This window comes from Callithrix jacchus, chromosome 13 (assembly GCF_049354715.1).
Source record: "Callithrix jacchus isolate 240 chromosome 13, calJac240_pri, whole genome shotgun sequence".
Lineage (NCBI taxonomy): Eukaryota > Metazoa > Chordata > Mammalia > Primates > Cebidae > Callithrix > Callithrix jacchus.
The window spans coordinates 10,720,889-10,748,025 of NC_133514.1; the positions used below are offsets into that span (position 1 = coordinate 10,720,889).

A 27,137-nucleotide genomic window follows, 5' to 3' on the forward strand; every position below is an offset into this window, starting at 1 on the left:
TTTCAGACTTGGCATAGAGTGTGAAGATTTTATAGTCCTGTGTGAATATTCACCAAAGGGAATCTAATACAAAGGAGGTTTTCAATAATCAGGTGGACACACTGACACATCCTACCGATCACAGAGCCAAACCATCAGTCAGCCTCTTTCTTCAGTCACCCCAGGTCCTAGTTAATGGAACAAAATACTAAGTAGCCATGCTGCAGGGATGGAGGCTATGCACAGACTCAGCAACACAGTCTTCCTCTTGGCAAGACCAATCTGGCTACTGCCACTGCTGACTACCCAACCTGTCAACACCAGAATCTAATAATGCTGACGTCTTGATATGGCACTCTTTTCTGAGGGTGGGAAGCAGCCAGCCACCTGCTGGTAGGTTGATTACACTGTACCTCTTTTTATCATGAAGAAGTGATTTGTCCTCACCAAATGTATACATTCTGTATACAGATATGCATTCCTTGTCTAATACTTCTGCTATATGAGGATAGAATATCATTCACTACCATGGCATTTCTTACGAGTTTGTGTCCTCCCCTAACTTCACATGTTGAAGTCCTAACTCCCAGAATGTAACCTTATTTGGAAATAGGGTTACTGCAGATGTAATCAGTTGAGATGAGGTCATTAGGGCGGGATCTAATCCAAGAAGACTAGGAAATAAAAGGGGAAATTTGGACAGAGAGACGTGTACAGGTGGAGTCTGCCATGTGTAGATGAAGGTAGCGATCAGGGTAGTGCTTCTACAGGTCAAGGAATGCCACAGACTGCCAGCAAAGTACCAGAAGCTAGGCAAGAAATACGGTCTTGATTAATGTGACTTTTTTTTTTTTTTTTCCAATCAGTTTGAGCTTATGAGGTTGCTCAGGTTAGCCTTGAACTCATGACCTCGCCTTCGCAAGCGCCATGACCTCCAGCGGGAGCCACTTTGGACCCCCCTAATGTGACTTTTTAATAAATCCTGAACTTGAGTATTGTTGGTCCTCAACTTTGTTCTTCTCCTTCAAAATTTGTTGGCTAATATGGGGTTTGCTTCTCATAAACGTCAGAATCAGTTTGTCACTATCCACAAAATAACATTTTGATTGAGATTGCGTGGAATCTAGATCAAGCTGGGAAGCACTGATATCTTGACAGTATTGATTTTTCCCATCCATGGACATAGACTATCTCTTTATTTAGTTCTTCTCTGATTTCCTTAATCAGAGCTTTGTAGCTTTCTTCATTTCGATTTTGTGCATATTTTGTTAGATTTATAACTGAGTACTTAATTTCAGGGAGCTGCTAATGTAAATGACATTTTTACATGTCATATTTCACTTGTTCATTGCTGACAGATAGGAAAGCTGTAACTGCTTATTCGTTCTAGGAGATTATGGTTGTTCCTTTCAGACCTTCTGCACAGAAAATCATTTCATCTGTGAACAAAGAGTGTTTTGTTTCTTCCTTCCCAATTTGCATACCTTTTATTTTCTGTTTCTGTCTTATTGCATTAGTTAGAACTGCCCACAAAATGTTGAAAGGAGTGGTGAGAGTGGACGTTCTTGTCTTGTTCCTGATATTAGCAGTCACGCTTCTCAACATTATGTTAGAATTTTTTTTAGATGTTCTTTATAAAATTGAGGGTTACACTCTATTCCTAGTTGCTAAGAGTTTTAGCATAAAGTGTTGGATTTTGTGAAATGCTTTTTCTTCATTTACTGATATGATCATGTGGTTTTTATTTAGTCTGCTGATATTATGGACTACATTAACTACTATTTAAATGTGAAATCAGCCTTGGATACATGGGACATCATTGTTTCTTCCATTCCATCATTTGCTGCTCGGACTGAAAAGTGGTTACACTTAATGTAATCACTGTTATGGACTTACTTGTGCTATTGTTACTTGTTTTCTGTATGTTTTGTGACTTTCTTACCCCTCATTTTCCCCATGACTATCTTTTGTGTTTATTTATTTTTTATAGTGATATCTTTTGATTCCCTTCTCATTTCTTCTTGTTTTCCATAAATATTTTCCTTGTTACCATAAGCATTACATACGACAACCTAAAGTTTAAACAATCTAAACTGATTCCCAGTTAACTTCAACAGCATAGAAAAACTTATGCCTATACAGCTGTCCCACACCGTTATTGATGTCCCAAATCCTTATACATTGAGTGTTCAGTAACATAGATTTATTTTTATGTCTTTATCTTTTAATTCCTTAGAAAATAAAAAGCAGAGTTACAAGCCAAAATTACAATAATATTATTTTTGTTTTGGTTTTTGTTTATATTTGCCATTGTATTTACTTTACCACTGTCTTCGTCTATTTTTCTTCTACTATAACAGAGTACCACCGACTGGATAATTTATAACAAAACTTATCTGGCTCAAGGTTCTGGAAGCTCAGAAGTCCAAGAGCACAGGGTCAGCATCTGGTGAGGGCCTTTGTGCTGCATCATCCCGTGGCAAAAGGTGGAAAGACAAGAGAGTGTCTGAGACAGAAAAGAGATCAGGGCTGAACTTCAGAATCTTTTTTATCAGGAACCCACTCCCATGATAACTCACTCACTCCCATGATAGTGGCATTAATCCATACATGATGGCAGAGCCTTCATGACCTAATCATCTCTTAAAGGTTCCACTTCTTAATGCCATCACAATGGCAATGAAATTTCAACATGCATTTTAGAAGGGACATTCAAACCACAGCCACCAGAAATATATTTCTTCACTCAGGTTTGAGTTATTGTCTACCATCCTTTCGTTTCACCTTTAAGGACTCCCTTTAGCATTTCTGTCTGGTATGGCAAATCTAGTGGTAACAAGCTCCCTAACAATAGATTTACAATTGATTTATGATTTTAACTCCTATGGAAAATAAAAAGTTATGAACTGAAGTTACAATAATACTGGTTTTTATATTGCCCTAGAATGTATCTGTCCTGGAGATATTAATTTCTTCATATGGGTTCAAGTTAATATCTAGCGTTCTTTCATCTCCCTGAGGGACTCCCTTTAGAATTTGTCAGGCACATCTCGCAGTAACAAGCTCACTAAGCTTTTGGTTTTAATCTAGGCATGTCTTAATTTCTCCCTTATTTTTTGGAGGACAGTTTTTCTGAATACATAATTCTCAGTTGACAGGTTTTAAAATTTTCTTTCAACATTTAAAATATATCATCCTATTGTCTTCTGGTCTCCATGTTTTCTGATTAAAAATTAGTTGATAATCTCAGTTAGGAACGATTGTATGTGATGAGTTGATTCTCTTGCTACTTTGAAAGTTCTTTTTGATTTTTGATAGTTTTCATATAATGTGTCTTGGTGTGAATCTCTGAGTTTATGGTATTAGAAGTTGAGTAGAAGCTTCTTGGATTTGTAGACTTACATATTTCATCAAATCTGGGATGTTTTCAGCCCTTATTTTTAAAATATTTTTTTGCTTTTTTCTCAGACTGACTCTCACATACCATATGTTGGTCCACTTAACGGTAACCTACAAGTTTTTTAGTCTATTCACATTTTTAAATTTTTTATGTTCCTCAGACTGGATAATTTCAGTAGTTCTATCTTCAAATTTGCTGATTCTTTCTTCTCCCTAATCAAAAACTCTATTGAAGGCTGGGAGCAGTGGCTCACACCGGTAATCCTAACACTTTGGGAGGCTGAGGTGGGTGGATCACAAGGTCAGGAGTTTGAGACCAGCCTGGCCAACATGGTAAAACCTTGTCTCTACTAAAAATGTAAAAATTAGCTGGGTGTGGTGCAATGAGCTGAGATCACACCACTGCACTGGGCGAGAGAGCAAGACTATCTCGGAGGGAAAAAAAAAAGCAAAAAAACCCCACCACCTCTACTAAACCCTTCCAGGGATTTTTCATCTCAGTGTTGCACTTTTCAGCTCCAAAATTTCTACCTGGTTCTTTTTTATAATTTTTATCTTTATTGATATTCTCATTTTGTTCAAACATCATTTCTCTGGTTTCACTTAGTTGTCTTTTAACTCTTTGAGCATATTTAAGATAATTGTTTAGTCTTTGTCTCGTAAGTCAGAAGTCTCCAATCCCTTAAGGATAGTTCCTTTCAATTAATTTTATTCCTGTGAATGAGCTACATTTCTTTTTCTTTGCATGCTTTGTGATATTTTTGTTAAAAATTGAACATCTGAATATTATAATGTGCAACGGAAATTAGACTTTCACCCTTCCCTAGGGTTTATTATAATTATTGAAAGATGTAGTCGTCTATACATTCAGTTACTTTTCAGTAATACTAATTATTACTATTATCAAAGGCTATAGTAGTTCATGTTTATTTTCTAAATTATTTTTGCAGATTGTATTCTTTGTCAAGTGTGGTCACTGAAGTCATTGTTCGTGTGCAGTTAGTTTTGAGAAAAATTTCCTTTAATTGCAGAAGCTTTATAAAACACACAGACACACACACACACTTCTTCCAGTCATTATAGATCAGTTTTGTACTGGGATCCTCCTTCAACACTTATCCAGGCTTGCACCAAACCTCGGAATCAACCATAAGTAAAAAGCTTATGGTCTGCTCAGGACTTTTCTGAGCACATGTTTTGCCCTGTGGCCTTCTAAGCTCCCCTGCACATTAGTTATTTTGAATGTCTTAATTTCCCAAAGAATCTCCCCCAGCTTTTCTTCCCAAGCTTTAGGTGATCTATTATTTTGACTGTAAAGTTTGGCCCCAGTTGTCTGCAGGTTTTCAGTTCTCCTTAGAGCATTTTTGAGCAATGCCCCAAATGCATATTTCCAGCTTGGGTTCTGAGTTAGAAGGAACAGAGATGAGCACATTTTGTCAGTTCCTCAAGAAGTTCCCTAGACAGGTTAAAACAGACATAAGCAATACTCTGTGAGTAAAGTCTGATCTGTGAATAAAGCTTGATCTGAACCAGACACTAGAGTTCCACACTGAGAAAACAGGCTGGAACTGCCTCAAGACTGCCTCTATGCTAGAGCTGATGGGGCAAGACCAGGTAAAAAACGCCACAAAGCCTCCTCAAGTTTTCAAGTAGTCTTTTTGTTGATTTGCTTGGTTGCCGTAAACCTCTGACTGTTTTCCAGAGTTCTAACAGTTTGACAATTTCTGCTTGTTTTTTTGTTTCTGTGTGGGAACAAGCAGTTGAATCTGCCTGTTCCACCATTTTGCTGATGTCACTCTATATACATTCCTGATTAAAAATACTTGAAAGTTGAAAAGTAGATGTATTAAAATTCACCTTAAAACATATATATACATATTATATAATGTGTGCGCGTGTACACACACACACACACACACACACACACTCCTGGGCTCAAGCAATCCTCCTGCCTCAGCCTCCCAAAGAGGACTACAGTCATGCAACCCCATGCCCAGCTAATTCTTTTTAATTTTGGAGAGATGGGGTCTTGCTGTGTTGTTCAGGCTGGTCTGGAACTCCTGGCCTCAAGTGATCCTCCTGCCTTAGTCTCCAAAGCACTGGGATTATAGGAATTAACCAACATGCCTTAAAATATTTAAAGTATTTTTTAATTGTGGTAAAAAAAAAACAAGTGTAATATAAAATTTACCATCTTACCCATTTTAAGTGTAAAGTTCAGTAGTGTTAAGTGCAGGAGGCTGGTGAGGGAGGATCACTTGAGCCCATGAGTTCCAAGATACAGTGAGCTATGATCATGCCATTGCATGCCAGCCTGGACAGCAGACATCTGACTTAAAAAAAAAGAAAGATGAAAGAACAAAGAAGAAGAAGAGGAAGAAGCAGAGGAAGAGGAGGAGGAAGAGGAAGGAGGAGGAGGAAAGCAGATCACTTATTTTGTTTTTAGGTTTGTCTGATGCTTCCTCATAATTAGATTCAGGTTGTGCTTTTTCACTCCAAAAGTGGTGCTGTTTCTGGATGGATCATCTCAGAAGGCACATGATGTTGGTATGTCCCATTACTAATGATAACTTTTTCTTAGATTAAGGGTGGTATCTACCAGTTCCTTTCACTACAAAGTTAGTATTTTCTCCTTTGTAACTAGTAAGTATTTTGTGGAAAGCTACTGGAGACTATATTCTGTTCTTCACAAACTTCCACCTTCTAGTTTTGCCATTCACTGATGGGCATTGTCTAAGTCAATGATTACTGTGATAATTTGCCAAATAGTGGCTTTCTAATTCCAGTTTCTTTCTACATTTAATAGCTGGCATCCTACTCTAAGAAAGAGCCTTCCTTTTACCCTCATTGATTCATCTGTGTATGTTAATGAATACCAATTCAGTAAGATACAGAATACATACTCCTAATTCATACCTGTGAAGTATGTGGAAGAGTCACAATGTCTGCAGCTAATTCAGATATTTCAGCAAAATAACAATAGTGTAGACACACACACACACACACACACACACACACACACACGGTACGAAAGCAAATGTGGAAAATGTTACCAATCATTCAATCTAGGTGAACAGTACATGGGAAATCAGTGTACTATTTTGCAACCTTTTTGCAGATCTCAATTTTTTCACAATAGAAGGTAAAAAGTGTATAGCAGTTTTAATTGAAACACCATCCAAACCTTCACCAATATTTACAGAAACAAAATTAAAATAAGCCCACAGATTTATCAGCACAAATATATTCCAATTTTATTACCATTGTCTATAGAAATGTAACAGTAGCCATCTCTGCAACTGTCCTCTGAGGCAAGGGAACACCACACATGAATATCACACACTAAGAACAGTACCACATTCGACAAGACTGTTTCTTGATTCAGTAAATTCAGTTGACAAACCGGCCAACTCAAGGTGAATGATTACAGTCATAGGATATAGGTGAAATTATCACTTAGTGAATATTCCAAACAATATTAAAATGTTACACAGACTTACAAAAGTTCAGCTTTTTTCCCTAAGACTATATATGTATGTGTGTGTAGACAGGTTCACAATATAGAAACCTGTACCTACAGCACTCTTGAAGTTTTAGCAAATCATACATTATAGACACATTCGCCATACAGTGCAATTTTATTGTGTAAGCCATGAGTTAATAGTGCACTTAAATCCAAGAGTCACATTCAAATATATCACGAGTACAGTCCAAATGCCCGGCTACTGAAGAAATACACATTCTTTTTTTTTTTTTTTTTTTAAATAAACTAAGTTCTGCAAGTACAACATTTTTTGTGTAGATGGTATTAGATCGATACGGTTTTTAAACAATGAGATTTAGGGCGTATTTGGTAGAATAATTCACCTCTCCAAAGAAATGTACATTTTAGAAGTGAAGCAAATGTCTTGGCCAAACAGACACAGGCAGTGTTGTACAGCTCAGTTTTGTTACACATCACAAATACAGTTACTCCGTAGACCTGCAGACAGTCGAAGAGAAGGGCTCTAGAACTCAGTAGTCTCATCAGAATTACTCTGCAGGACAGTGTAGTGTTTGCAGTGAGCCCCACCATCTTCCATTAAATTGGGTGCAAACTACTGTTCCACAGTGTAGTTCAAGAGCTAGGACGTCGGGTTTCTTAAAAAGGACTTAGTAAGTTCAGACATTTCAAAACCCAGTCCTAGAATTTCAGAGGGTCTCTTCTGGGACTACTGGTTTAAAGGAAGATGCTGTGGACAGCGGATTATAAAGACCAAGTGAAGGTAGACGTAGTTTTATTCAAGAAAATAAAGAAAACTGATACTATAAGAAAATTATAGTATATATCTCATCATCTGAGAATACATATAAATGGAGAAATCAGTCTTACAATATTTTTTAAGATGATGGGTAACATAAAAATACCATCTGGTAATAACTTAGAATACCAGGTCTGGAGGAGAACAGGCCTGGCCCATGTGAAATAAGCAGTAGCTTACCTACGTGGTCTTGGGGTATAGCACAAACCTGGGAGCTCTCTGAACCTCTTCAGTTCTGAGGGTTGCCCAATTTAAAAAAACAAACTGTATTAGATGTACTGAATGACTTCATTCTCTAATAAATTTCAAAGCTTCCAGAATAGAGGATAGACTACTGTTAACTATTGCCCATTTTGGGTCCAGGAAATACCCTTCTGATAAAGAGTGTCCATAATACCCTTGTGCTGTTTTCATTCATTCTGTCTAGAAGTAGGCAAATACCAAAACCTTTCTCTCAGATTAAGGTCTGACAATAACTGAACCTGATGACCTACTTCTGACTGATTATTAGGACAGCTATTCCTGAAACCAGATAACTACAAGAGTTATGCCTTTAAGCAGGTTTTTCAAAGTGCAACTAAACATTATTCCTGTTTTTCACTTGAAGAAAGTAAATTATGGTCAAATCTTTTCCATGATACTGATTTTTTATTTAACATAAACCAAATACTGACTGAATCAAAGACTAAAATCTCATGAAATTTCATCCTTTAAAACAAAAAGCAATACAATCCCACCTCTAAAGGCCTCAAAGTTCAAAGAAATGTTTTAAAATTCCCCACATGGGACTTGACATGAATGTCTATTATTGTCCCCCCAAGTCTTCTCATAAATCACTTTAAAATCTTGCTTGGAGATCCTAAGTTTTCTTGGAAACAAAATACATTTATAGATTGTTTTAAACCTACCAAATGTTACTATTTCTGCTTGTTTCTTCCCATTTAATAAAATCAAAATAAAAACTTGGGCCAAATAAATACTTATTGAAAAGTCCTGCCACCAAAAAAGCTTCAGGTTTTGAAAACTGTATAATCAGCCATCAACGCTCTTCTGATTTAAAAAAAAAGTATTTATTTGAATCTAAGGATCCTTATATGTTCGATAGAGGATTGTGGTGATCCCTTGTATTTTAAAAATATCCTTTGTGGGGCCTACATTATGTGTCTCCAAATAAAAACCAGCTTTCACTCTACATGAATAGAGAAGAAGCTGAATGTGCAGGAATCTGGTTCTCTCTCGTGTGATTATCACCGGCTCCCCGGGGCAATCTGCCTGCTCACTCACCATTCTCTTCATTAAAGTGTTTAATACCACATTTATCAAAGGCAGCTCTCCAAGTGCAATGTCTGACAAGTGTCTTCTCGTGAGTGTATCCATGTTATTTACTCTTATCCAAGAAAGGACAAACTTAACAGTACTACTAAAAACCCTCTTCCAATCGTACTGATAATGTACTTTTTTTTTGAGACGGAGTTTCACTCTTGTTACCCAGGCTCACTGCAACCTCCGCCTCCTGGGTTCAAGCAATTCTCCTGCCTCAGCCTCCCAAGTAGCTGGGACTATAGGCGCGTGCCACCATGCCCAGCTAATTTTTGTATTCTTAGTAGAGACAGGGTTTCACCATGTTGACCAGGATGGTCTCAATCTCTTGACCTCGTGATCCACCCGCCTCAGCCTCCCAAAGTGCTGGGATCCACTGCGTCCGGCCTGATAATGTACTTATTTTTGACAGAGTTTTTGGCTTTGCGAAAACTCCAGTATTTGCATTACCAAATGACACTTCTGAAGATGCAGTGACACCAAAGTTTATTTTTACAACCTGCAAACAGACCTGAAGTTTGGACAGCCTCTATTTATAAATTAATACTAAAATGCAAACTTGCCAAAACAGTATAGATTATTGTCTCAGTAAGACAGAGAAGACGAAGTGCAAATTCCGTGCTATGATTATACTCTGGCTCGCACAGCAAATGTTCATCAGGAAGATGGGTCTAACTTGATGGCACAGAAAGCGCTCCATGACCAAGCCTAATACAAACTCCCTCACAAGTTTCCACCCATGGAAGTCCTATGGGCCTATCAATATAAGCAGTAGGAATCACTTCCGGTTTTTTCTTTAGAGACAGGGTCTCGCTCTGTTGCTGAGGCTGGAGTGCACTGATGTGATCATGGCTCACTGCGGCCTCAACCTCCTGGGCTCAAGGGATCCTTCTGCCTCAGCCTCCCTAGTGGCTGAGACTACAGGCACACACACAGCTAATGGGAGTCACTTCTAAAGAAAACTCTCTAGATGGTTTTCCTTACATGCCTGTTAGCTGAGAAGAAAAAGGCTCCTTCACATACAATCTCGAGACAAAAAGAGGAGAAAACAAAAGGGTGAGCTGTATTAACAGACATAGCAAGCAATTCTGAGGGACACAAAAAAGCGAGGCTGTTTCTTTTTTTTACAAAACTAAGACGGACACTTCACACAATGCAGAGATATAAGAACACCTCTTATGCTCCTTGCCATGGGGTTTTAATGCCTCAAGGTTCATAACTACAGCAAAGAAATAAGTCAAGAATAAACTGAGCTTAAAGAAGGCAGCAGGCAAATTCTCCCAAAGAGACTGTGGACTATGGGCTGCTGTCCAGCCTTTGCTACGAGGCTGAGGAAGCAGAAGAAAGATAAAACTTGGGCAACTGGTGATGAAAAAAGTATTTGCCATTTTCAAAGGCTCTCAATGTGGCCACAGATTTTACTAGTCTATTTAAAAAAAATTACGTTTTTAGCTTAACACACAGCTCTAAAGCAGGGTTCAGTGTGGTGTGTTCTTTACCAAAATGGTTATATACAGATGGTACAGAAATGGTTTTAAAGATTACTCATGACTATCCTTTTAAAGAAAAACTAGAATTGGTCGTATTTATTAAAATGAGCAATGTCACCTAACAGAAATGTAGGTGCGAAATACCAAACCACAAATATTTAGAGTTGCAGACATAAACTAGCAGAGCATGAACACGGCCATCACTGTTTCTGTAACACTGAAACACTCCAATCTGTCCTGAAGTTGGAAACACAGAGTTACTTCATGTTTATAAACTTCCCCCTTCACTTAAGCTGTATTTGCTTAACACATAATGGACAAATCAATAGAGTCAAAATAAATCTGCAAAAGGCTCAGGTTAACATGAGAATTTTAACGTTAGTATTAGTAAACTCTTAGAATACTTACAAACTAAAACCACACACGCAGTAAAACACACATACACACATAAACCAGTGCAGTAAGAACTTTAGACAAGGGCAGTGCATCACCTCTGGTTTAAGAAAACCGTATGTGTAGCTTGATTATAACAAATTAACTCTATTCTAGATGATGATTTAATTTTACAACCAGCATTTGATACACATTGTCTATGTATGGTCAAAACCTAAAATAAAAACAATTCAACAGTAGCAATTCTCAACCAGTAACAAATTCCTACTTTACTTCTGTATTGCACATACTTTTAGTGTCTACCTGAAAATAAATTTCACTCTTCTCAATGTAAATATCAGAGGGCCGCACCTGTTGCGCTTGAAGAAATAATTTACCTTCAACAACAGATTTTCCTTTCTTGACAAACAAGAATGAGAACAGATTCAGCTTCGTTAGTCCAAAACGATTTTGAAGAAAATAGGTATTTTATGTGGCAAAGACACTGGAAATGGTATGTTAAACACAAAATTCTTGCTTTATCAGTCACTACTATTTTGAGAAACATTTCTATGCTCAGAGTGTTTAAAAGTCTGACCCTTTTTTTAAACCACCAAATAGTCCCTAGAGAGATTAACTGTCTCCTTGACTGCTCTAGAATGCTGTTTAGGGAGTGGACACAGAAAAAAAGCTTTGGATAAAATGGCGTGAACACAAATGGCATTAAATAGGTCATCTATTTCACGTAAAAATAAAATGACTAGCACCTCCTTCCTGCTCCAAGTGACAGGACCTAACAGGCCACATGAAACATGAGTTATGATAGTTTCATTATTCATACAGTATTGAGAAATCCGTTACATTAGAGGGGACCCACGTCTAAAGCCTTCACTTCAAGGCTACCGTATAAAAGTGAATTGAAGGGCACAAGGAGAGAGAGGTGGACACAGGCCCAGGAAGGTCCTTGCGAAGGGTGTGAGGAGACCTTTCAGGGACTCTCTTGCATCTCATCCTCTGTTTCCAGTTCTGCCAACTGCCTTCTAAGGATATTGACTTTTGCTTGTAATTCCTTATTATATTCAATGATGTTAACCATTTCTTCATATGCTTCATCCAAATACTTAGAGGATCTATTCCAACGTAGGAAAATACCTATTGAATCCAGGAATGGAAAACAGAAGAAGAAAGGTATATACAATGGATTAAAATTATATTTGTGGATAATATAATTTATGTATTATACATCCTTTTTCTTTTTTGAGATGGAGTCTTGCTCATCGCCCAGGCTGGAGTGCAACAGCACAATCTCGGCTCACTGCAACCACTACCTCCTGGGTTCAAGCAATTCTCCTGCCTCAGCCTTCCGAATAGCTGGGACTACAGACATGTACCACCACACGCGACTAATTTTTTACATTTATAGTAGAGACAGGGTTTCACCATATTGGTCAGGCTGGTCTCAAACTCCTGACCTTGTGATCTGCCCACCTCGGCCTCCCAAATACATTATTTTGTCTTGTTTCCACAACTCACATCTGTGTCTTATTATACTCTAAAATATACAGGAATCTTGAGGTACTGAAAATAATGCAACTGAACACAATATCTGAAAAGTCACTACTTGTATGCACCTGCTCATTGATTCTTTGGAAATATCCCACGAAATTATCAAGTAGATCCAAATACCATTCTATGATATATTCAGGAAAACAAGTTGATAATTTACAATGTCATAAACTTTCCGATTTCCCAATACAAATCCTTTATTTTTATAATTATAGAATTTTACTCAGACATGTAAGATCTCTTAAATGTGTGAAACCATTTTCACCAGGGAAGTGACAACTCCAGCACACAGGCTGTCATCTGAAAGCCTAAGCTGTAGCACATGTGCTCACAGACTCTCTCTCGGTTACTTCAGAGGCAATCTTTCCATACTGCAGCCAACCGCTTCTTTCCCAAATAATAACAATTATCCTTTTATTATGAACTAGAAGGAAATATGTTTCCACTCCGTAGCCCTATGTTAACTGTATCATACCAAAATAAGGCCTTACAGATACTCGAGTAAGGAGGCATGAAAACTTGCCAGGCCATACCGTGTCAGCAGATGGCAAGTGTACGAAGGTTTTATGATTCATTAAAACACTTTCTACAAACCAAACTGCCATGGGTCCTAATGAGCCATTCTATGCAGGTGCAAATGTCAGGCTCTATCAGAAAGGGGGAGCAGAACCACAGCCTAAAGCCTGACCCACCCATGCTGATTTTTCTATTATATGAACCTATATTCTCAATCCAGGAATTACTAAATATTAATGGTTATCTGTGATGTAAATGTAAACAGCAGAGAGACATTTTAAGGCCGAAGAGCAGTCTCATTCAATATATATGCCTACTGTAGGATTTTACCTAATAGAGAGCTTCTCCCAGCTCTAGGCTGAGGAGCATGGAACCCACACTGAAACTCCAGTGTGGCAGGAATTCTTCCACAGAACAACAAGGATTGCATCCCATCATCTGTCTCTAAGCTCCCAAGACTTGGTACAAAGCAGTGAAATCATCCGTCAGGCCACCCAGCTGCCAACGTGGCTTTTCTCCCGAACAGCTACTCTCATCAGTTATTAAACCTGACAGTCGCTTTTAGGTACATTGTCCCAGAAGTCTTGAATAGGAAGTACACCTGTAACCTCTCATTTAAGAGCTCACGAGCCCTACACTGTGACTGTGACAACAATCACGAAAGCAAGCAGAGAGAAGTTCTGAGCAGCCACTGTCGCTGCACAAAATCAAAGCACTAAAGCTCACACTTAGAACCGCAAGATCATCTAAGGCCATTTCCCCACAACGATAACTAGGGGACGCCTCAACAGATAAGATTAGAAGTGAACTGAGGTGGAAGGAAGCCACTAATGGCAGATAAGCCAAGAGGAACTAGATGTGACAGCTGACATCCAGAGAAGAGACAGAAACTGTCTCAGACTGGGAAGGCAAAGCAACTTGAGACCTGTTTCCACAAAGGGCAAATAGTTTTCTACACAGGAACTCCCTCTGAGAGCATAACATACTAGAACACGGCATAACAACTGGCATTAATGGTAATTCAGCCTAATTTATCAAAAAGTTACCGTTCTTATATGTACACTTTATGCGATTTAATATAAACATGAATAAATATGTGCCTACTATCTTCAAAATAACTTTAAAAAGTTAAATGGTATTTTATAGTCTATGTTTAATGAACAACTATACAGTTTAGATAGATTTTGGTTAATTTTGTTTTGAAAAAGTCTTGCTGTGTTGCCCAGGCTGGAGTGCAGTGGCATAATCTCTGCTCACTGCAACTTCCACCTCCTGGATTCAAGTGTTTCTCCTGCCCCAGCCTCCTGAGTAGCTGGAACTACAGGCCTGCACCACCACACCTGGCCAATTTTTATATTTTTAGTAGAGTTGGGGTTTCGCCATGTTGGCGAGGCTGGTCTTCAACTCCTGATCTCAAGTGATCCACCCACCTCAGTCTCCCAAAGTGCTGGGATTACAGGCCTGAGCCATCACACATGGCCAGATTTTGGTTATTTTTTTTTTATTAACAAGCTTCAATACTTAAAGGGATAAGCTTTAGTAGTTGGAAAAATCAGTATATATAAAAAACCTACTTTAGAATAGATTTAAAAATTAAGTATAGATTATTGTCCCATAAGAACAATGAAATATCTGCATTACTGCATTTTGGTATTTTGTGTCCATTTATAGAAACTTACTGGAATCCCAGCCATGTAACTCTTTAATAGCATTTAATACAAGAACCTATGCTAATGACTGCTTAATAAATGGATAGAAACCCTCCCTGAGGAGCTTACAATTTATTCATGTCCCAACTACCTACCAACTCTCTTAGGCAAAGAATAATATACTTTCTTATCTAGAAAAAATATCCAACATAAACAGCAATGTAAAGAAACACTGTCAATTTCTCAATGGGAACTGAAAAATAAAGTGTGGCTAGATAATTGATTTGAAAGAGAGAACCGTGCCACATTGAGAATGACAATTCACACGGGTCAGAAGATCACTCAGGCATCTTCATATGGTCCAGCTCACCATCTTCATATGTCACCAACAGCACAAACACACAGGCAGCTGGGTGCACACCTGACCATGAAGAAGTTTGCAAAGGATGCGTGGTTTACCTTCCCACAGCAGAAGACTCTGCGGAGCAACTGAAGGCCAGATGACGAGGTTGTTGGCTTCAAAGAGGGGATTGGTGTATTTACTCAGCTTACTGGGCTGATTGACCCAGGACCACAAAGACATTGTCTTCTGCTGTAGCTTCAACTTACATCTGACCAAGAAAGAACACTGCTGTTAAAGTCATTAATTTACAACAACCATTAATGAATGCTCCTCTTAACAGGACAATTTCTTCTCAGTATGAAAGAAGACAGAAACACAAGACTTGCAGTAGAGAAACAAAATGTTGAAAAATAAACAGGTTTGTCAAAAAGCTTAATCAGCATTAGAACTTAACAGCAACAAACCAAAAAGTATTTTACAGGCTTCCAAGAAGCTGGCAGGATGATAAAAGCAGAATCTGGTCACATCACATTTGGCCTTAAACCTTAACCCAGAGAACATTACTATACAAAAGTCCTTTGTTGAATTTGGAATTGTATTTTAATTTAAAAGAGTAAAGTATGAAAATACTTTCTAATCCTTTTGTTTGCTTCTGAGAAGCCTATAATAGAAATACAAAAATTGTACACATTTTTTTGACATTTATGTCCTACTTATGGTTTCTGTAAGAAAGGGCTTGTTGTAAGGAAACCCTGTTTTGAGACAGGGTCTTGTTCTGTCACCAGGCTAGAGTGCAGTAATGCCATCTCAGCTCACTGCAACCTCCGCCTCCCAGGTTCAAGCGATTCTGCCTTAGCCTCCCGAGTAGCTGGGTTTACAGGTGCATGCCACCACGCCCAGCTAATTTCTATATTTTTAGTAGAGATGGGGTTTTACCACGTTGGCCAGAATGGTCTCAATCTCTTGACTTCGTGATCCATCCGCCTTGGCCTCACAAAGTGCTGGGATTACAGGCACTTTGCCCACCACCTCGCCCAGCCACATTCTAATTGTTTTTAAGTTTTTTCTCATTTTAATTTCTCCCTAAGTTATTGGGGAACAGGTGGTGTTTGCCTACATGAGTAAGTTCTTTAGCCATCGGTGAGGTTTTGCTGCACCCATCACCCGAGCAGCGTACACTGCATCCTAATTCGTAGTCTTTTATCCCTCATCCCCCTCCCCACTTTCCCTCAAGTCCCCAAAGTCCACTGGATCCTTCTTATGCCCATATTAATATTAAAAATGGAGGTTGAGCCAAATCTCAAACAAAACTTAAAATTTTTTAGAGACTCAGCTTTTAGGGAAAATAAATTACATGTACATAAAATACAGATTGTCACAGAAGAAATATCAATGTGACTCGATATAAATACATATTTAATCTATATCCACATACAATGAACAGGCTTCATAATAATTCTAAAACTCTAACACTTTTTATCAACTAATAAACTGTTAAAGAAAGACAGTCAACTGACATGTTTTAGAAAAAAATACATTTTAACAAAGATTGAAAGATAGTCACCTTTCATCAACCTAAAAGATAGTACATTCAGTTCCCATAAGAATCCGTTTAAGCTGAAATTTTATTATAAACTCAGTTTGGTCTCTGAAACCACTTGATTATTTATGAGCTACATGTGACTTAGTGCACTGCTTTTACTCTAGCAATAAAAGTCATCCACATAATCACAGAGCCTATGTGGCACTGGGCTTTAACTGCTGGGGTAGCATGTCCATGCCATGTTCCCAGGAGCCAGGGACGGCAAGGACAGGATATTACTGCACCCACTGCCTCTGGCCCTGTGCCCCTGCCCATGGCCAGCCAACCACTGAGCTTGTTCTGGCCGAGCCTGACAGCACTTCAGAATCCTTCTCAATCAGTATTACTGGCAGCTCCTACCACTGGGAAGCAGAATGGGAATCTATTTGTGATCACTTTCTTGAAAGCTAGTCCTGAAGATATTAAGACCAAAAAGAAATCCATAGTCAGACACATTTCTTAAATATTGAATTAAAGTTATAGACACTGCTTCACTGAAGGGTGTCTTAAAGCTTCTGACGACTATGTGTTTGTGACCCTCTAAGAGGGACGGATATTATGCCACATTCGCCAAACTTCCTTGGCTACAGAAATTGCCAATCCCTCCTCCTGTCCCTCCCTGCCAGAGTACAGTCCAGGGCTTAATAGCGCATACTCTAGAAAACAGTGGCTGCCAGCCATGAGACAAGGAAGCCTGATGATTGTACCCACAGAGACTACAGGGCAAGCTCCCTATAAGATCATTCTGATGCAAATCTTCTAAATGAACCTATACACTTGATGGTGCCTGGCTGTGAGGTGAGCTTGTCACTCTGGGCCCAAGGACAGTTTCTAGGCATAACAAAGTCTAGAGCAGGAGGAGGGAGACCTGTAGTCTAAGCCAGGGATCCCCAAACCCCAGGCCATGGACCAGTAAGGGTCTGTGCCTGTTAGGAACCAGCCACACAGCAGGAGGTGAGCAGCGAGTGAGCGAGCATTACCACCTCCTGTCAGATCAGCAGCCGTGTTAGATTCTCACAGGAACACAAACCCTACTGTGAACTGCACATGCGAGGAATCTAGGGTGCACTTTTATGAGAATCTAAAGAGAGAATTATGAGAATTCTCCTTATGAGAATCTAATGCCTGATGATCTGAGCTGGAACAGATCCCCAAACCATCACCAGTCCCATACCAACCCAATCCATGGAAAAGCTGTCATCCACAAAACCGGTCCCTGGTGCCAAAATGGCTGGGGGCTGCTGCTCCAGGCCATACTTTTGATGACCAACTGGCTGTATGTCCTGGGAAAAGTCACTTAACTTCTCTGGATCTTACTTTCTTAATAAAATTAGAGGGAAGAGCTGAATTATAAATTAAGGCTTCTTCCTTGTGTAAGATACTATGATCCTATGTAAAGAAATTAACATTTAAGATGGTTGCACCATTTAATTCATGTATGGACTAATTTTAATCTAATGGGAAAGTCTAGGACATACCCTCACCTAGCATGAGACTGTCTCATAATAAGAATATACTTCAGGGAGGCCGAGGCGGGTAGATCATGAGGTCAAGAGATCGAGACCATCTTGGTCAACATGGTGAGACCCCGTCTCTACTAAAGATACAAAAAATTAGCTGGGCATGGTGGCGCGTGCCTGTAATCCCAGCTATTCAGGAGGCTGAGGCAGGAGAATTGCCTGAACCCAGGAGGCGGAGGTTGCGGTGAGCCGAGATTGCGCCATTGCACTCCAGCCTGGGTCACAAGAGCGAAACTCCGTCTCAAAAAAAAAAAAAAAAAAAAAGAATATACTTCAGGTCATTTAACTTATAATTAACTGTAGCCTCCACCTTCTTATAAATAATTCTAATAGAGAGCCAAATCGTGGTCTACTTTAGGAAGTAGCGAAAACAGCGAAACCGGAAAGGTCCCCGTGCGAGCAGTGTACCTACCTTTCACTTTCACTGTTGCCCAGAAATGTTCCAAATTGTGAGGCATAAGCATGCTCAAAGAGCATGATGAGGAAATTCTCATTAAATTCAAAAGAACAGGGAAACTGACGAAGGATCTGCCACACGCAGTCCAAGAAGAGAAGAAATACAGGAGCCTCCCACTTCTGCTTGGTGTTACAGTAGGCTGACTGTGCACAGCGCTGCTGGAACGGGTGACCAGCCTAGGGGGAAGATGGAAGTGTGACCGTCAAATCCTGGTGAGCTCACATGGCAGCGCATTCTACCGACGACACCACATACAATCATAATAGCGACACCACTACACACAATCACAGTGACAATCCTAGTACCTGGAACATCATATATTAGGGTAGCTGTTGTACAGATTAATGATTTCTTGGTATCAAACAGACAATTTCAGCAACTAAGGAAAAAAGACACTTCCAAATCCTTAATGAGGCTCTGCAGCTAAAGTGTGACCATAGGAACTGCAATTGCCCTTAGAATATCCTATGGAAGAATAATGAACTGAAGTCCTAATAAACTTACAAAATAAATCTTTCTAGGTCTGCAAAATTTGGAGAAAGTCAAAGAACATAAGCTCTCAGTACAAACAAACAAGAATCATCACCTTCTGTCGAACACTGGAGATCGTGTAATACACAAGCCTCCCCTAAGCAGAGACAGATATGAAATTCTGATCAACCTTATAACATCAGCTCTGACAGTAAATCCCTAATTACACATGAAAAGTTATTGCGTTGAAAGATCTTTATGAATACTATTCTACTGGAGATAAAGTTATCTTTACTCTCTTCTCCCAAAAAGAACAGCAAGAGTCTGCCATCTACTGACCAAAGTAAAGCTTCATTTGACTCCTGTTAAGAACCCAAATCACACTCTGCTAGGAATTTCACAGATCTGCTTTGTCTCTGGGTCCTTCTACTACTGTATGTGACAAAGGTAATGCCTTAGAAATGTTACAGTGGCTCACAGAATTTTGATATCCACTAAAATAACAATGTAACTAAGTCAGCCATTTATTTGTCTATTACGCATCATGAGGAATATAGCTCAACAGACTTTCACCAAATACAAAGCATAAACTTAGGATGGTCTGATTTAAATAGAGGTAAGGTCAGTTGTCAGGCAGAGTGGACGTGGTGTATGTAACAGCATGAGGACATAATAAATGTGAATTGTAACCAGAGGGGCCAGAAATTCTTTCTGCCAGAAACACGTCTGCTTTCAAGATATCTAAGCGTTTGTTTTCAAATACAATTATCTACCAGGTTACACAGTAAAACTGTATTCATAAGTAATCTCTGATTTGGAGGATATCAATCCCTCTTATGAGTGAGACCTTTATTTCAGGTAGTCATCCAACATTACATGATTCAGTTTTACCTGTGAAGGAAACTAAAGTTTCAGACTTCGTGAAAATAGGGGCAAGAAGCTCATCTTAAAAGCGGAGATGCTTCACCTGGGTGGGCATGAGGGCAGAGTGGAGCATGGGAAAAGGCAGAAAGGGCTAAAGTGCTTTCCCCGTAACTACAGCCCCACTCCTCCTTCCCCGACTGCTGACGTCTTTGATCTGTCGAGACCCAGCTTCTGGGAGACGGTACTATCTTCCACTTCATTCTTTGTATTTCTCCTGTGTGTGACAAAGCACAGCCAACCAGAGTTTGCCAAGGGAAGGAAGTGTCAAGTAAGGAATATAGGCAAAGAGAGATCCAGAAATGAGGAGAAGATACATTAAGTGGCCTGCAGAAAATTCAACCCACAATTTAGAAATGTTGATCAAAATTTCACACATTATGTCAGTACCAGACAAACCAGGATCACAGCATCAGTTAGTAGTTCCTCTGAGAATCAAACAGCTCTTCTCACCTGCAGCCACTCTCTCTCAATCAGGGCCTCAAAACCACGAATGGTCCTGCTTCTTGGCTCCAAGATGATCTGGGCCAGGGAGGTAACCTGGAGTGTGGAATCAGTTCCTTCTGTCCCATGAATCAGTACTGACGCTTCTTCCCTGAAAGGAAAGTCAGGGAAGAGGACAAATGGAAAAGGCCTGACATAGTCAATGAACTCTGTTTATAACGAACATTTATTGAGTATAAGATTTTAGTCTATTCAGTTTATTGAGTGCAACATTCTGCTCTGACTGGTAGCGTTTAGAATCTAAATGAGGCATATGATAGATAAGAGTTTCTCTTGGGAAAAAAATACGACTATAATGAACCCCAAATTTCACATGGCAAGACCTCTTTAAATTGTAACAAATTTCACATAACTTTTTAGCTGAATTTTTCTTTCCCTTTACAAAACCAAAAAGCAGCTCTTATCACAGAGGGCATTTACCCTTTGTGTTTTAATTGCTGGTTAAAGCCTTTTCTCAACCAACCTATAAACATACATTCAAATGATCTTTCTGACTTTGACTCTACCTTTCCACCATCAGCTGACTGTAAGAACACATTCATAAACTGTAGTGGATCTGGAAAACAAGACCTAGACCACACTCTCACACGACAACAGGAAGAAAGCAAACACAAAACTGTCCATCCAGAAAGTCAGTGGTAAAGACAGCACTGCATCATGAGACTCACGAGTGTCTGGGACCCCGTTATTCTAAAGAGAATGAAAGGAAACACCAAAACCCAATTTACTACATCTTCTCCCCTCTCCTTCTTCCACCTTTTCTGTTGAAACAATGAAGGAAATTTTAGAAACAAAAAAACAGCTTCACACAACAGCTTCAGGTTTGGTTACTACTGCCAGTTTTTTTCCATGTACATATATACTACACCCAGCTTTCACAGGAGGCAGTCTCCTCTGTTCTCACTCCTATTCCACACGCGTGCCCTTCCACGTTTGTACATCTTCAGAGCCAGGATATGAACAGTCTCAGGCACAGCTCGTTCACAGAGCTTCCTTCCGCTGCTCTTCAGATGCTGCATTTTCCACACATGGAAGGTGTGCAGCCATCCTGTGTCGAGCAAGTAGGCTGACACCCTTTTTCCAATGGCATGTTTTACTTTGCGTCTCTGCCTCATTTTGGTAATTTTCACAACATTTTTAAAGTTTTCATTATTATTACCACTGTTATCGTGATGTGTGACCAGTAATCTTTGATGTTACTACCGCGATTTGGGGGGCATCACAAACCCAGTTCATATCAGAAAGTGAACTGAATTGATAAATGCTGTGTGTGCGCTCACTGCTCCACTAACCAGCTGTTCCTCTGACTCTGTCTTTTCAGGGAGACTCTATTTCCTGGGTCACAACAATATTGAAATTAGGCCGGCCAATTAACGACCCTACAATGGCCTCTAAGTGTTCAAATGAAAGGAAGAGCAGCATGGCTCATTTTAGATCTAGAAATGATTAAGCTTAGTGAGGAAGGCATGTTGAAAGCTGAGACAGGCCAAGACCTGGGCCTCCTGCACCAGTTAACCAAGTTCCGAATGCAAAGAAACAGTTCTTGATGCAAATTCAGTGCTTCTCCAGCTAACACATAAATGAAACAGTGACACAGCGCTACTGCTCACATGGAGAAAGATTGAGTGGTCTGCGTAGAAGACCAAATCAGCTGCAATATTCCCTTAAGCCAAAGCCTAACTGAGAGCAAGGCCTTCATTCTCCTCCATTCTATAAAGTTCTGTGAAGGCTGAGAGAAGTGAGGACGCTGTAGAAGAAAAGCTGGAAACTAGCAGATGCTGATTCATGAGGTTGAAGGAAAGAAGCTATCTCTCTATAACATCCAAGTGCAAGGAGAAGCAGCAAGTGCTGCACACAGCAGCTGTAGAGTTACCCAGAAGATCTAGCAAAGACCACTGATAAAGGCAGCTACACTAAACAAGGACTTTCAATGTAGATGAAATGGCCTTATACTGAAAAAAGATGTCATCTAGAACTTTCATAGCTAGAGAGGAGCAATCAGTGCCTGGTTTCAAAGGACAGGCTAACTCTCTTCTTAGGGGGAAAATGCAGCTGGTGACTTTAAGCTGAAGCCAGCGATCCTTTGGAATTTTGCAAATCCTAGAGCCCTTAAGAGTTATGCTAAACGTACCCTGTCTGTGTTGTATAAATGGAACAATGAAGCCTGGATGACAGTACCTCTGTTTAAGGCAGAGTTTGCTAAATAGTTTAAGTCCACTGTTGAGACCTACTGCTCAGAAGAAAAGATTCCTTTCAAAACATTACTGCTCACCGACAACGCACCTGGTCACTTAAGGGCTCTGATGGAGAGGTACGAGGAGATGAATGCTGTTTTTGTGCCTGCTAAAACAACACCTATTCTGCAGGCCATGGATCAAAGAGTAATTTCCATTTTCAAGTTTTACTTAAAAAATATATTTCATCAGGCCATAGCTGCCTTAGCTAGCAATTCCTGTGATGGTTCTGGACAAAATAAATTGAAAACCTTCTGTAAAGAATTCACCTTTCTAGATACCATTAAAAACATCTGTGATTCACAGGAGGAAGTAAAAACATCAACGTTAACAGGATTTTGGAAGAAGTTGATTCTGGACCTCATGGATGCTTTGAGGGGTGTAAGACTTTACTGGAGAAGTCACTGCAGATGTTATGGAAATAGCAAAAGAACCAGAATTAGAAGTGGAACATGAAGGCAGAGAATGGTGGTTCATGCCTGTAACCCCAGCTCTTAGGGAGGCCAAGGCAGGAGGACTGCTTGAAACCAGGAGTTTGAGGTTACAATGAGCTGTGATTGTGCAACTACACTCCAGCTAGAGTGACAGAGGGCAAGACCCTGCCTCTTAAAAAAAAAAAAAAAAAAGACTGGATGCAGTGGGTCACAACCATAATCTCAGCTCTCTGGAAGGCTGAGGCAGGAGGACTTTGAGCTCAGGAGTTTGAGACCAGCCTGGGCAACAAAGAGAGATCTCATCTCCATTAAAAATTGAAAAAAAATTTAGCTGAGCATGGTGGGGTGCAGCTGTAGTCCTGGCTACTTGGAAGGCTGAGGTGGGAGAATCATTTAAGCCCAGGAGTTCCAGGCAGTAGTGAGCTGTGATCCCGCCACTATACTCTAGCCTGGGCAACAGAGCAAGACCCTGTCTCCTAAATAGAAGCCTGGTGATTTGACTGAGGTGCTGCAACTTCATAATAAAACTTGCGTGAATAAGGAGTTGCTTCTTATGAATGAGCAGGGAAAGTAGTATCCTGAGATGAAATCTACTCCAGGTGAAGATGCTATGAATATTGTTGAAATGACAAAAAAAAAAAAAGACTTAGAACAGTACATCAAGTTAGCTGATAAAGCAGTGGCAGAGCTTGAGAGGACTGACTCGAATTTTGCAAGCTCTCCTGTGGGAGAAATGCTATCAAATAGTATCACATGCGACAGGGAAACCTTTCATGAAAGGAAGAATCAATTGATGTGCAATCACCTTCTTTGCTGTCTTATTTAAGAAACTGCCATAGCGATCCAAACCTTCAGTAACCACCACCCTGATCAGTCAGGAGCCATCAATGGGGAGCAATCTACCAGGGTCAATAATCTCAAATACCAATAAAATTTTATTTATTTATTTATTCATTCATTCACTCACTCATTCATTCATTCATTCATTCGTTCATTGAGACAGAGTCTTGCTCTGTCGCCCAGACTGGAGTGCAGTGGTACAATCTCAGCTCACTGTAACCTCCGCCTCCTGGGTTCAAGCAATTCTCCTACCTCAGCCTCCCAAGTAGCTGGGACTACAGGCACATGCCACCATGCCTGGCTAATTTTTGTATTTTTAGTGGAGACAGGGTTTCACCATATCGGCCAGGCTAGTCTTGAACACCTGACCTCAGGTGATCCACCCACCTCGGTCTCCCAAAGTGCTGGGATTACAGGCATGAGCCACTGCACCCAGCCAAAGTGTTTTTAAATTAAGGTATCTACATCGCCTTTTTAGGCATGATACTATTGCACAATTAACAGGCTGCATTACAGTGTAAACCTAACTTTATATGCACTAGAAAACCAAATACTGATAATTAATGTGACTCGCTTTACTGCGTTACTTGCTTTACTGTGGTTTTCTGGAACAAACTGGCAACGTCTCCAAGGTAGGCCCGTGTATAACATTCTGTTCAGTGATGAGCTGCCATTTACTTCATCCTACAGCTGGACATTTAGGTTATGCCAATTTTTGTTACACTGCAGATGATGTACTTAGCTTGTTGTCTTCTGCTGAATCATTTCAGGGATCCGAATTTAAAAGTAATGGATTCCTCGAAGCCACTTACGGTTAGGTCAACCCCATTCTCAGGATAAATTCTAATGACTAGGCTGAAAGGGATGAGCATGTACCCTAAGTCTTCTGTATATATTGCGGATGTACCTTAATCATCTTGAGATATTCTAAATTTCATTCAATTCACTTAAAGTCTATTTTTAATGCTTTCAGTAATTAATTGTAAGGGCAAATTTTTGTGGAGGTATAAATAGTAGGCTAATATATATCAGAGAAAGGAACCCAAACATAGGAAAATAAACTAAAATCCTGAACCTTGCCAAGAGTCTGGAAGTCTCTGCCTTTGAGGCGACCAGCTCAAACTAAATGAAGGTGGAGATCATGAAAACAGTTCCGCACTCTGCACTGTGGGGTGTCTTCATCTGTATCACCGTGTTGTTACAGCTGAAAACCGAGACATTGTGGTGATACCTGTTTACTGCAATTCCTGCTTCGTAAGAAAACAGAAGCCTCCGTACTTACAATGTAAGGAGAACTCTGGTACACTTAGGTTAAAAAGAAACAAAACCCTCAGTATTAACAATATAGTTATGCATTTGTTATTTCTCTGCCACAGAACCTTGGTCTTTAATTCCCCATTTTATTAGCTAAATGGGCTTACCTAATGCCTAAAACAAAAAGAACAAGGATAGCCTGGCAATCTTGACGCCAAGGGACTCCACCTGTTCACAGTTCTGTCACTAACTTACCACATGATTTTAGCAACCCATTCTATTACAAATTTCTCTCCATCCATAACAAATTACATATATATTTCCCTCATACAGAAGCATCAGTAAAACAAATCAAAACCTCAAAGAAAAGTGCCATCTAGCCATGTGGTGATAAGCTTATACCTACCTACTGTTTCAGTGGAATCCCCTTCTTAAAAAGAGCATTCTAAGCTTCTGCAAGAATTTATGCCAATCCTTCTGCCTGTTCAAGTCTTCTGCCACAAGGCTCAAGGATTAGCAACCTTTAACTGAGTGAATAAACTAGAATCACTTCATATACTCAACATCACTACCATTAAGTTTTCTCAACTGGAGATCCAGATGTAATGGCACATATCAAGGAGTTTGAAATAAGACATCCCAGAGGTTACAAAGGATCGTTTTACTGTGCAACAATATTAAATGTTTTCTTTCATTCCTATTTCAAAAGTAAGGAGGTAAGCTTGTTCCTTTAAGAAAAAAATAAGAAAACTTCCTTTCATTCTTTTTCATAGTTTAAGAAAAAAATTGGCTAATTCATGATTTAAGAATGTTATAGAAAAAAAATAGGCCCATTAGTACTTAAAAATTTGTGTAACAGAAGACATGTAGATGTACATGGTTCACATCTATTTAGCGAACACTCTCTATGCAATGCCAGATGCTGCGTACGCACCTCATCAATAATGGGATGGTGCTGACTAGCCTACATGGTAATTTATTGCAGACTTTCGTATAATTTACAAATGTGTCTGGATAAACACAAAGTCTAGTTATCAGCGCACGTCCGCTCAGGAACGCTGAAACGCACTTTACCTGTCGATGCACTGAGCCACGAGGCAGGCAGCTGTCAGAATCTCTTTGATGTGAGTCAGCCAGTTAGAGGCCTCCAATTTACTGAGCCATCGGTCCATGTTATGTGTTTGGTCATTACAAGCTTCCACGAGTTTGATTAAGCTTTCCTGAAGAATGTGATACCTTTTAAAAATAAGAAAATAAAAAATAAAAAACCCAGAAAACAGAAAGATAAAGAAAACAAACCAAAGATTCAGCCTCCAACATATCCAAGAGCAAAAGTAGTTCAAAATACTATAAAAACATTAACCCTGCTATACAGTAATTTGAGGATTAAAGGTTGAAAAACTAATATTCACACATTGTTGCAAAGCTTAAAATGCCTGCCATGGTAACATATTCCTCATCTAAACAGATGAAACCCAGTTCACATAGGTGAACACCTGGCTAGAGGGGAGGCCAGAACCCTACATTTTGTGACAGGTCAGGAGACACAGCACCACTGACATTTGCAATTTTGTTCCCACCAATCTAACTCTAGAGACCCTGTGCCATCAACGGTCTTACCCAGCCCACCTCAGAGCCCACTGTTTCCTAGCTACAGCTCCCATTCACCCACCTGGAGACACTTACAAATGACTCTTTCACAGTGCAAACAAGAAACTGCAGGTGGAGGAAACTGTGTGAAAATAGGTCGATATGGGGAGAAATTAAATCTTTGAAGTCTTTGACTACAAGCCTATGTAGCAAATCTGTTCAGTGTGGCAACTGCTGATCCACACGCAGAGAAGCCGGCCTTGTGTTGATGAGACTACAGGGCTGGCTTAGAGAAAGAATGCTGGTGACAGGGACTCCTGCAGGCCTCCAAGAGCACAGCTTTCACTTACCAAACACAAGGGCTGGCTGTTCAAAAAAAAAAAAAAACTGACAAA

General features: G+C 39.7%; 1 protein-coding gene across 3 annotated transcripts in view; it reads right to left on the bottom strand.

Annotated features, from left to right (window-relative positions):
* Positions 1 to 1,992: 1,992 nt before the first annotated feature.
* The window catches only part of MTMR9 (myotubularin related protein 9), a 49,590-nt gene continuing 24,445 nt past the window's right edge, over positions 1,993 to 27,137 (bottom strand). For 2 of the 3 annotated variants that reach the window (XM_008979037.5, XM_002756771.7), the window contains 5 exons: positions 26,227 to 26,388; positions 20,340 to 20,481; positions 18,450 to 18,670; positions 15,052 to 15,203; positions 6,607 to 12,013 (listed from right to left, as the gene is read on the bottom strand). In XM_008979037.5, coding sequence (XP_008977285.3) covers positions 11,850 to 12,013; positions 15,052 to 15,203; positions 18,450 to 18,670; positions 20,340 to 20,481; positions 26,227 to 26,388 — 841 coding nt within the window. In that variant the 3' untranslated portion in view covers positions 6,607 to 11,849. Of the gene's footprint in view, positions 2,486 to 6,606; positions 12,014 to 15,051; positions 15,204 to 18,449; positions 18,671 to 20,339; positions 20,482 to 26,226; positions 26,389 to 27,137 lie in introns of those variants that run through there. The other variant, XM_017963645.4, reaches the window with a different exon arrangement.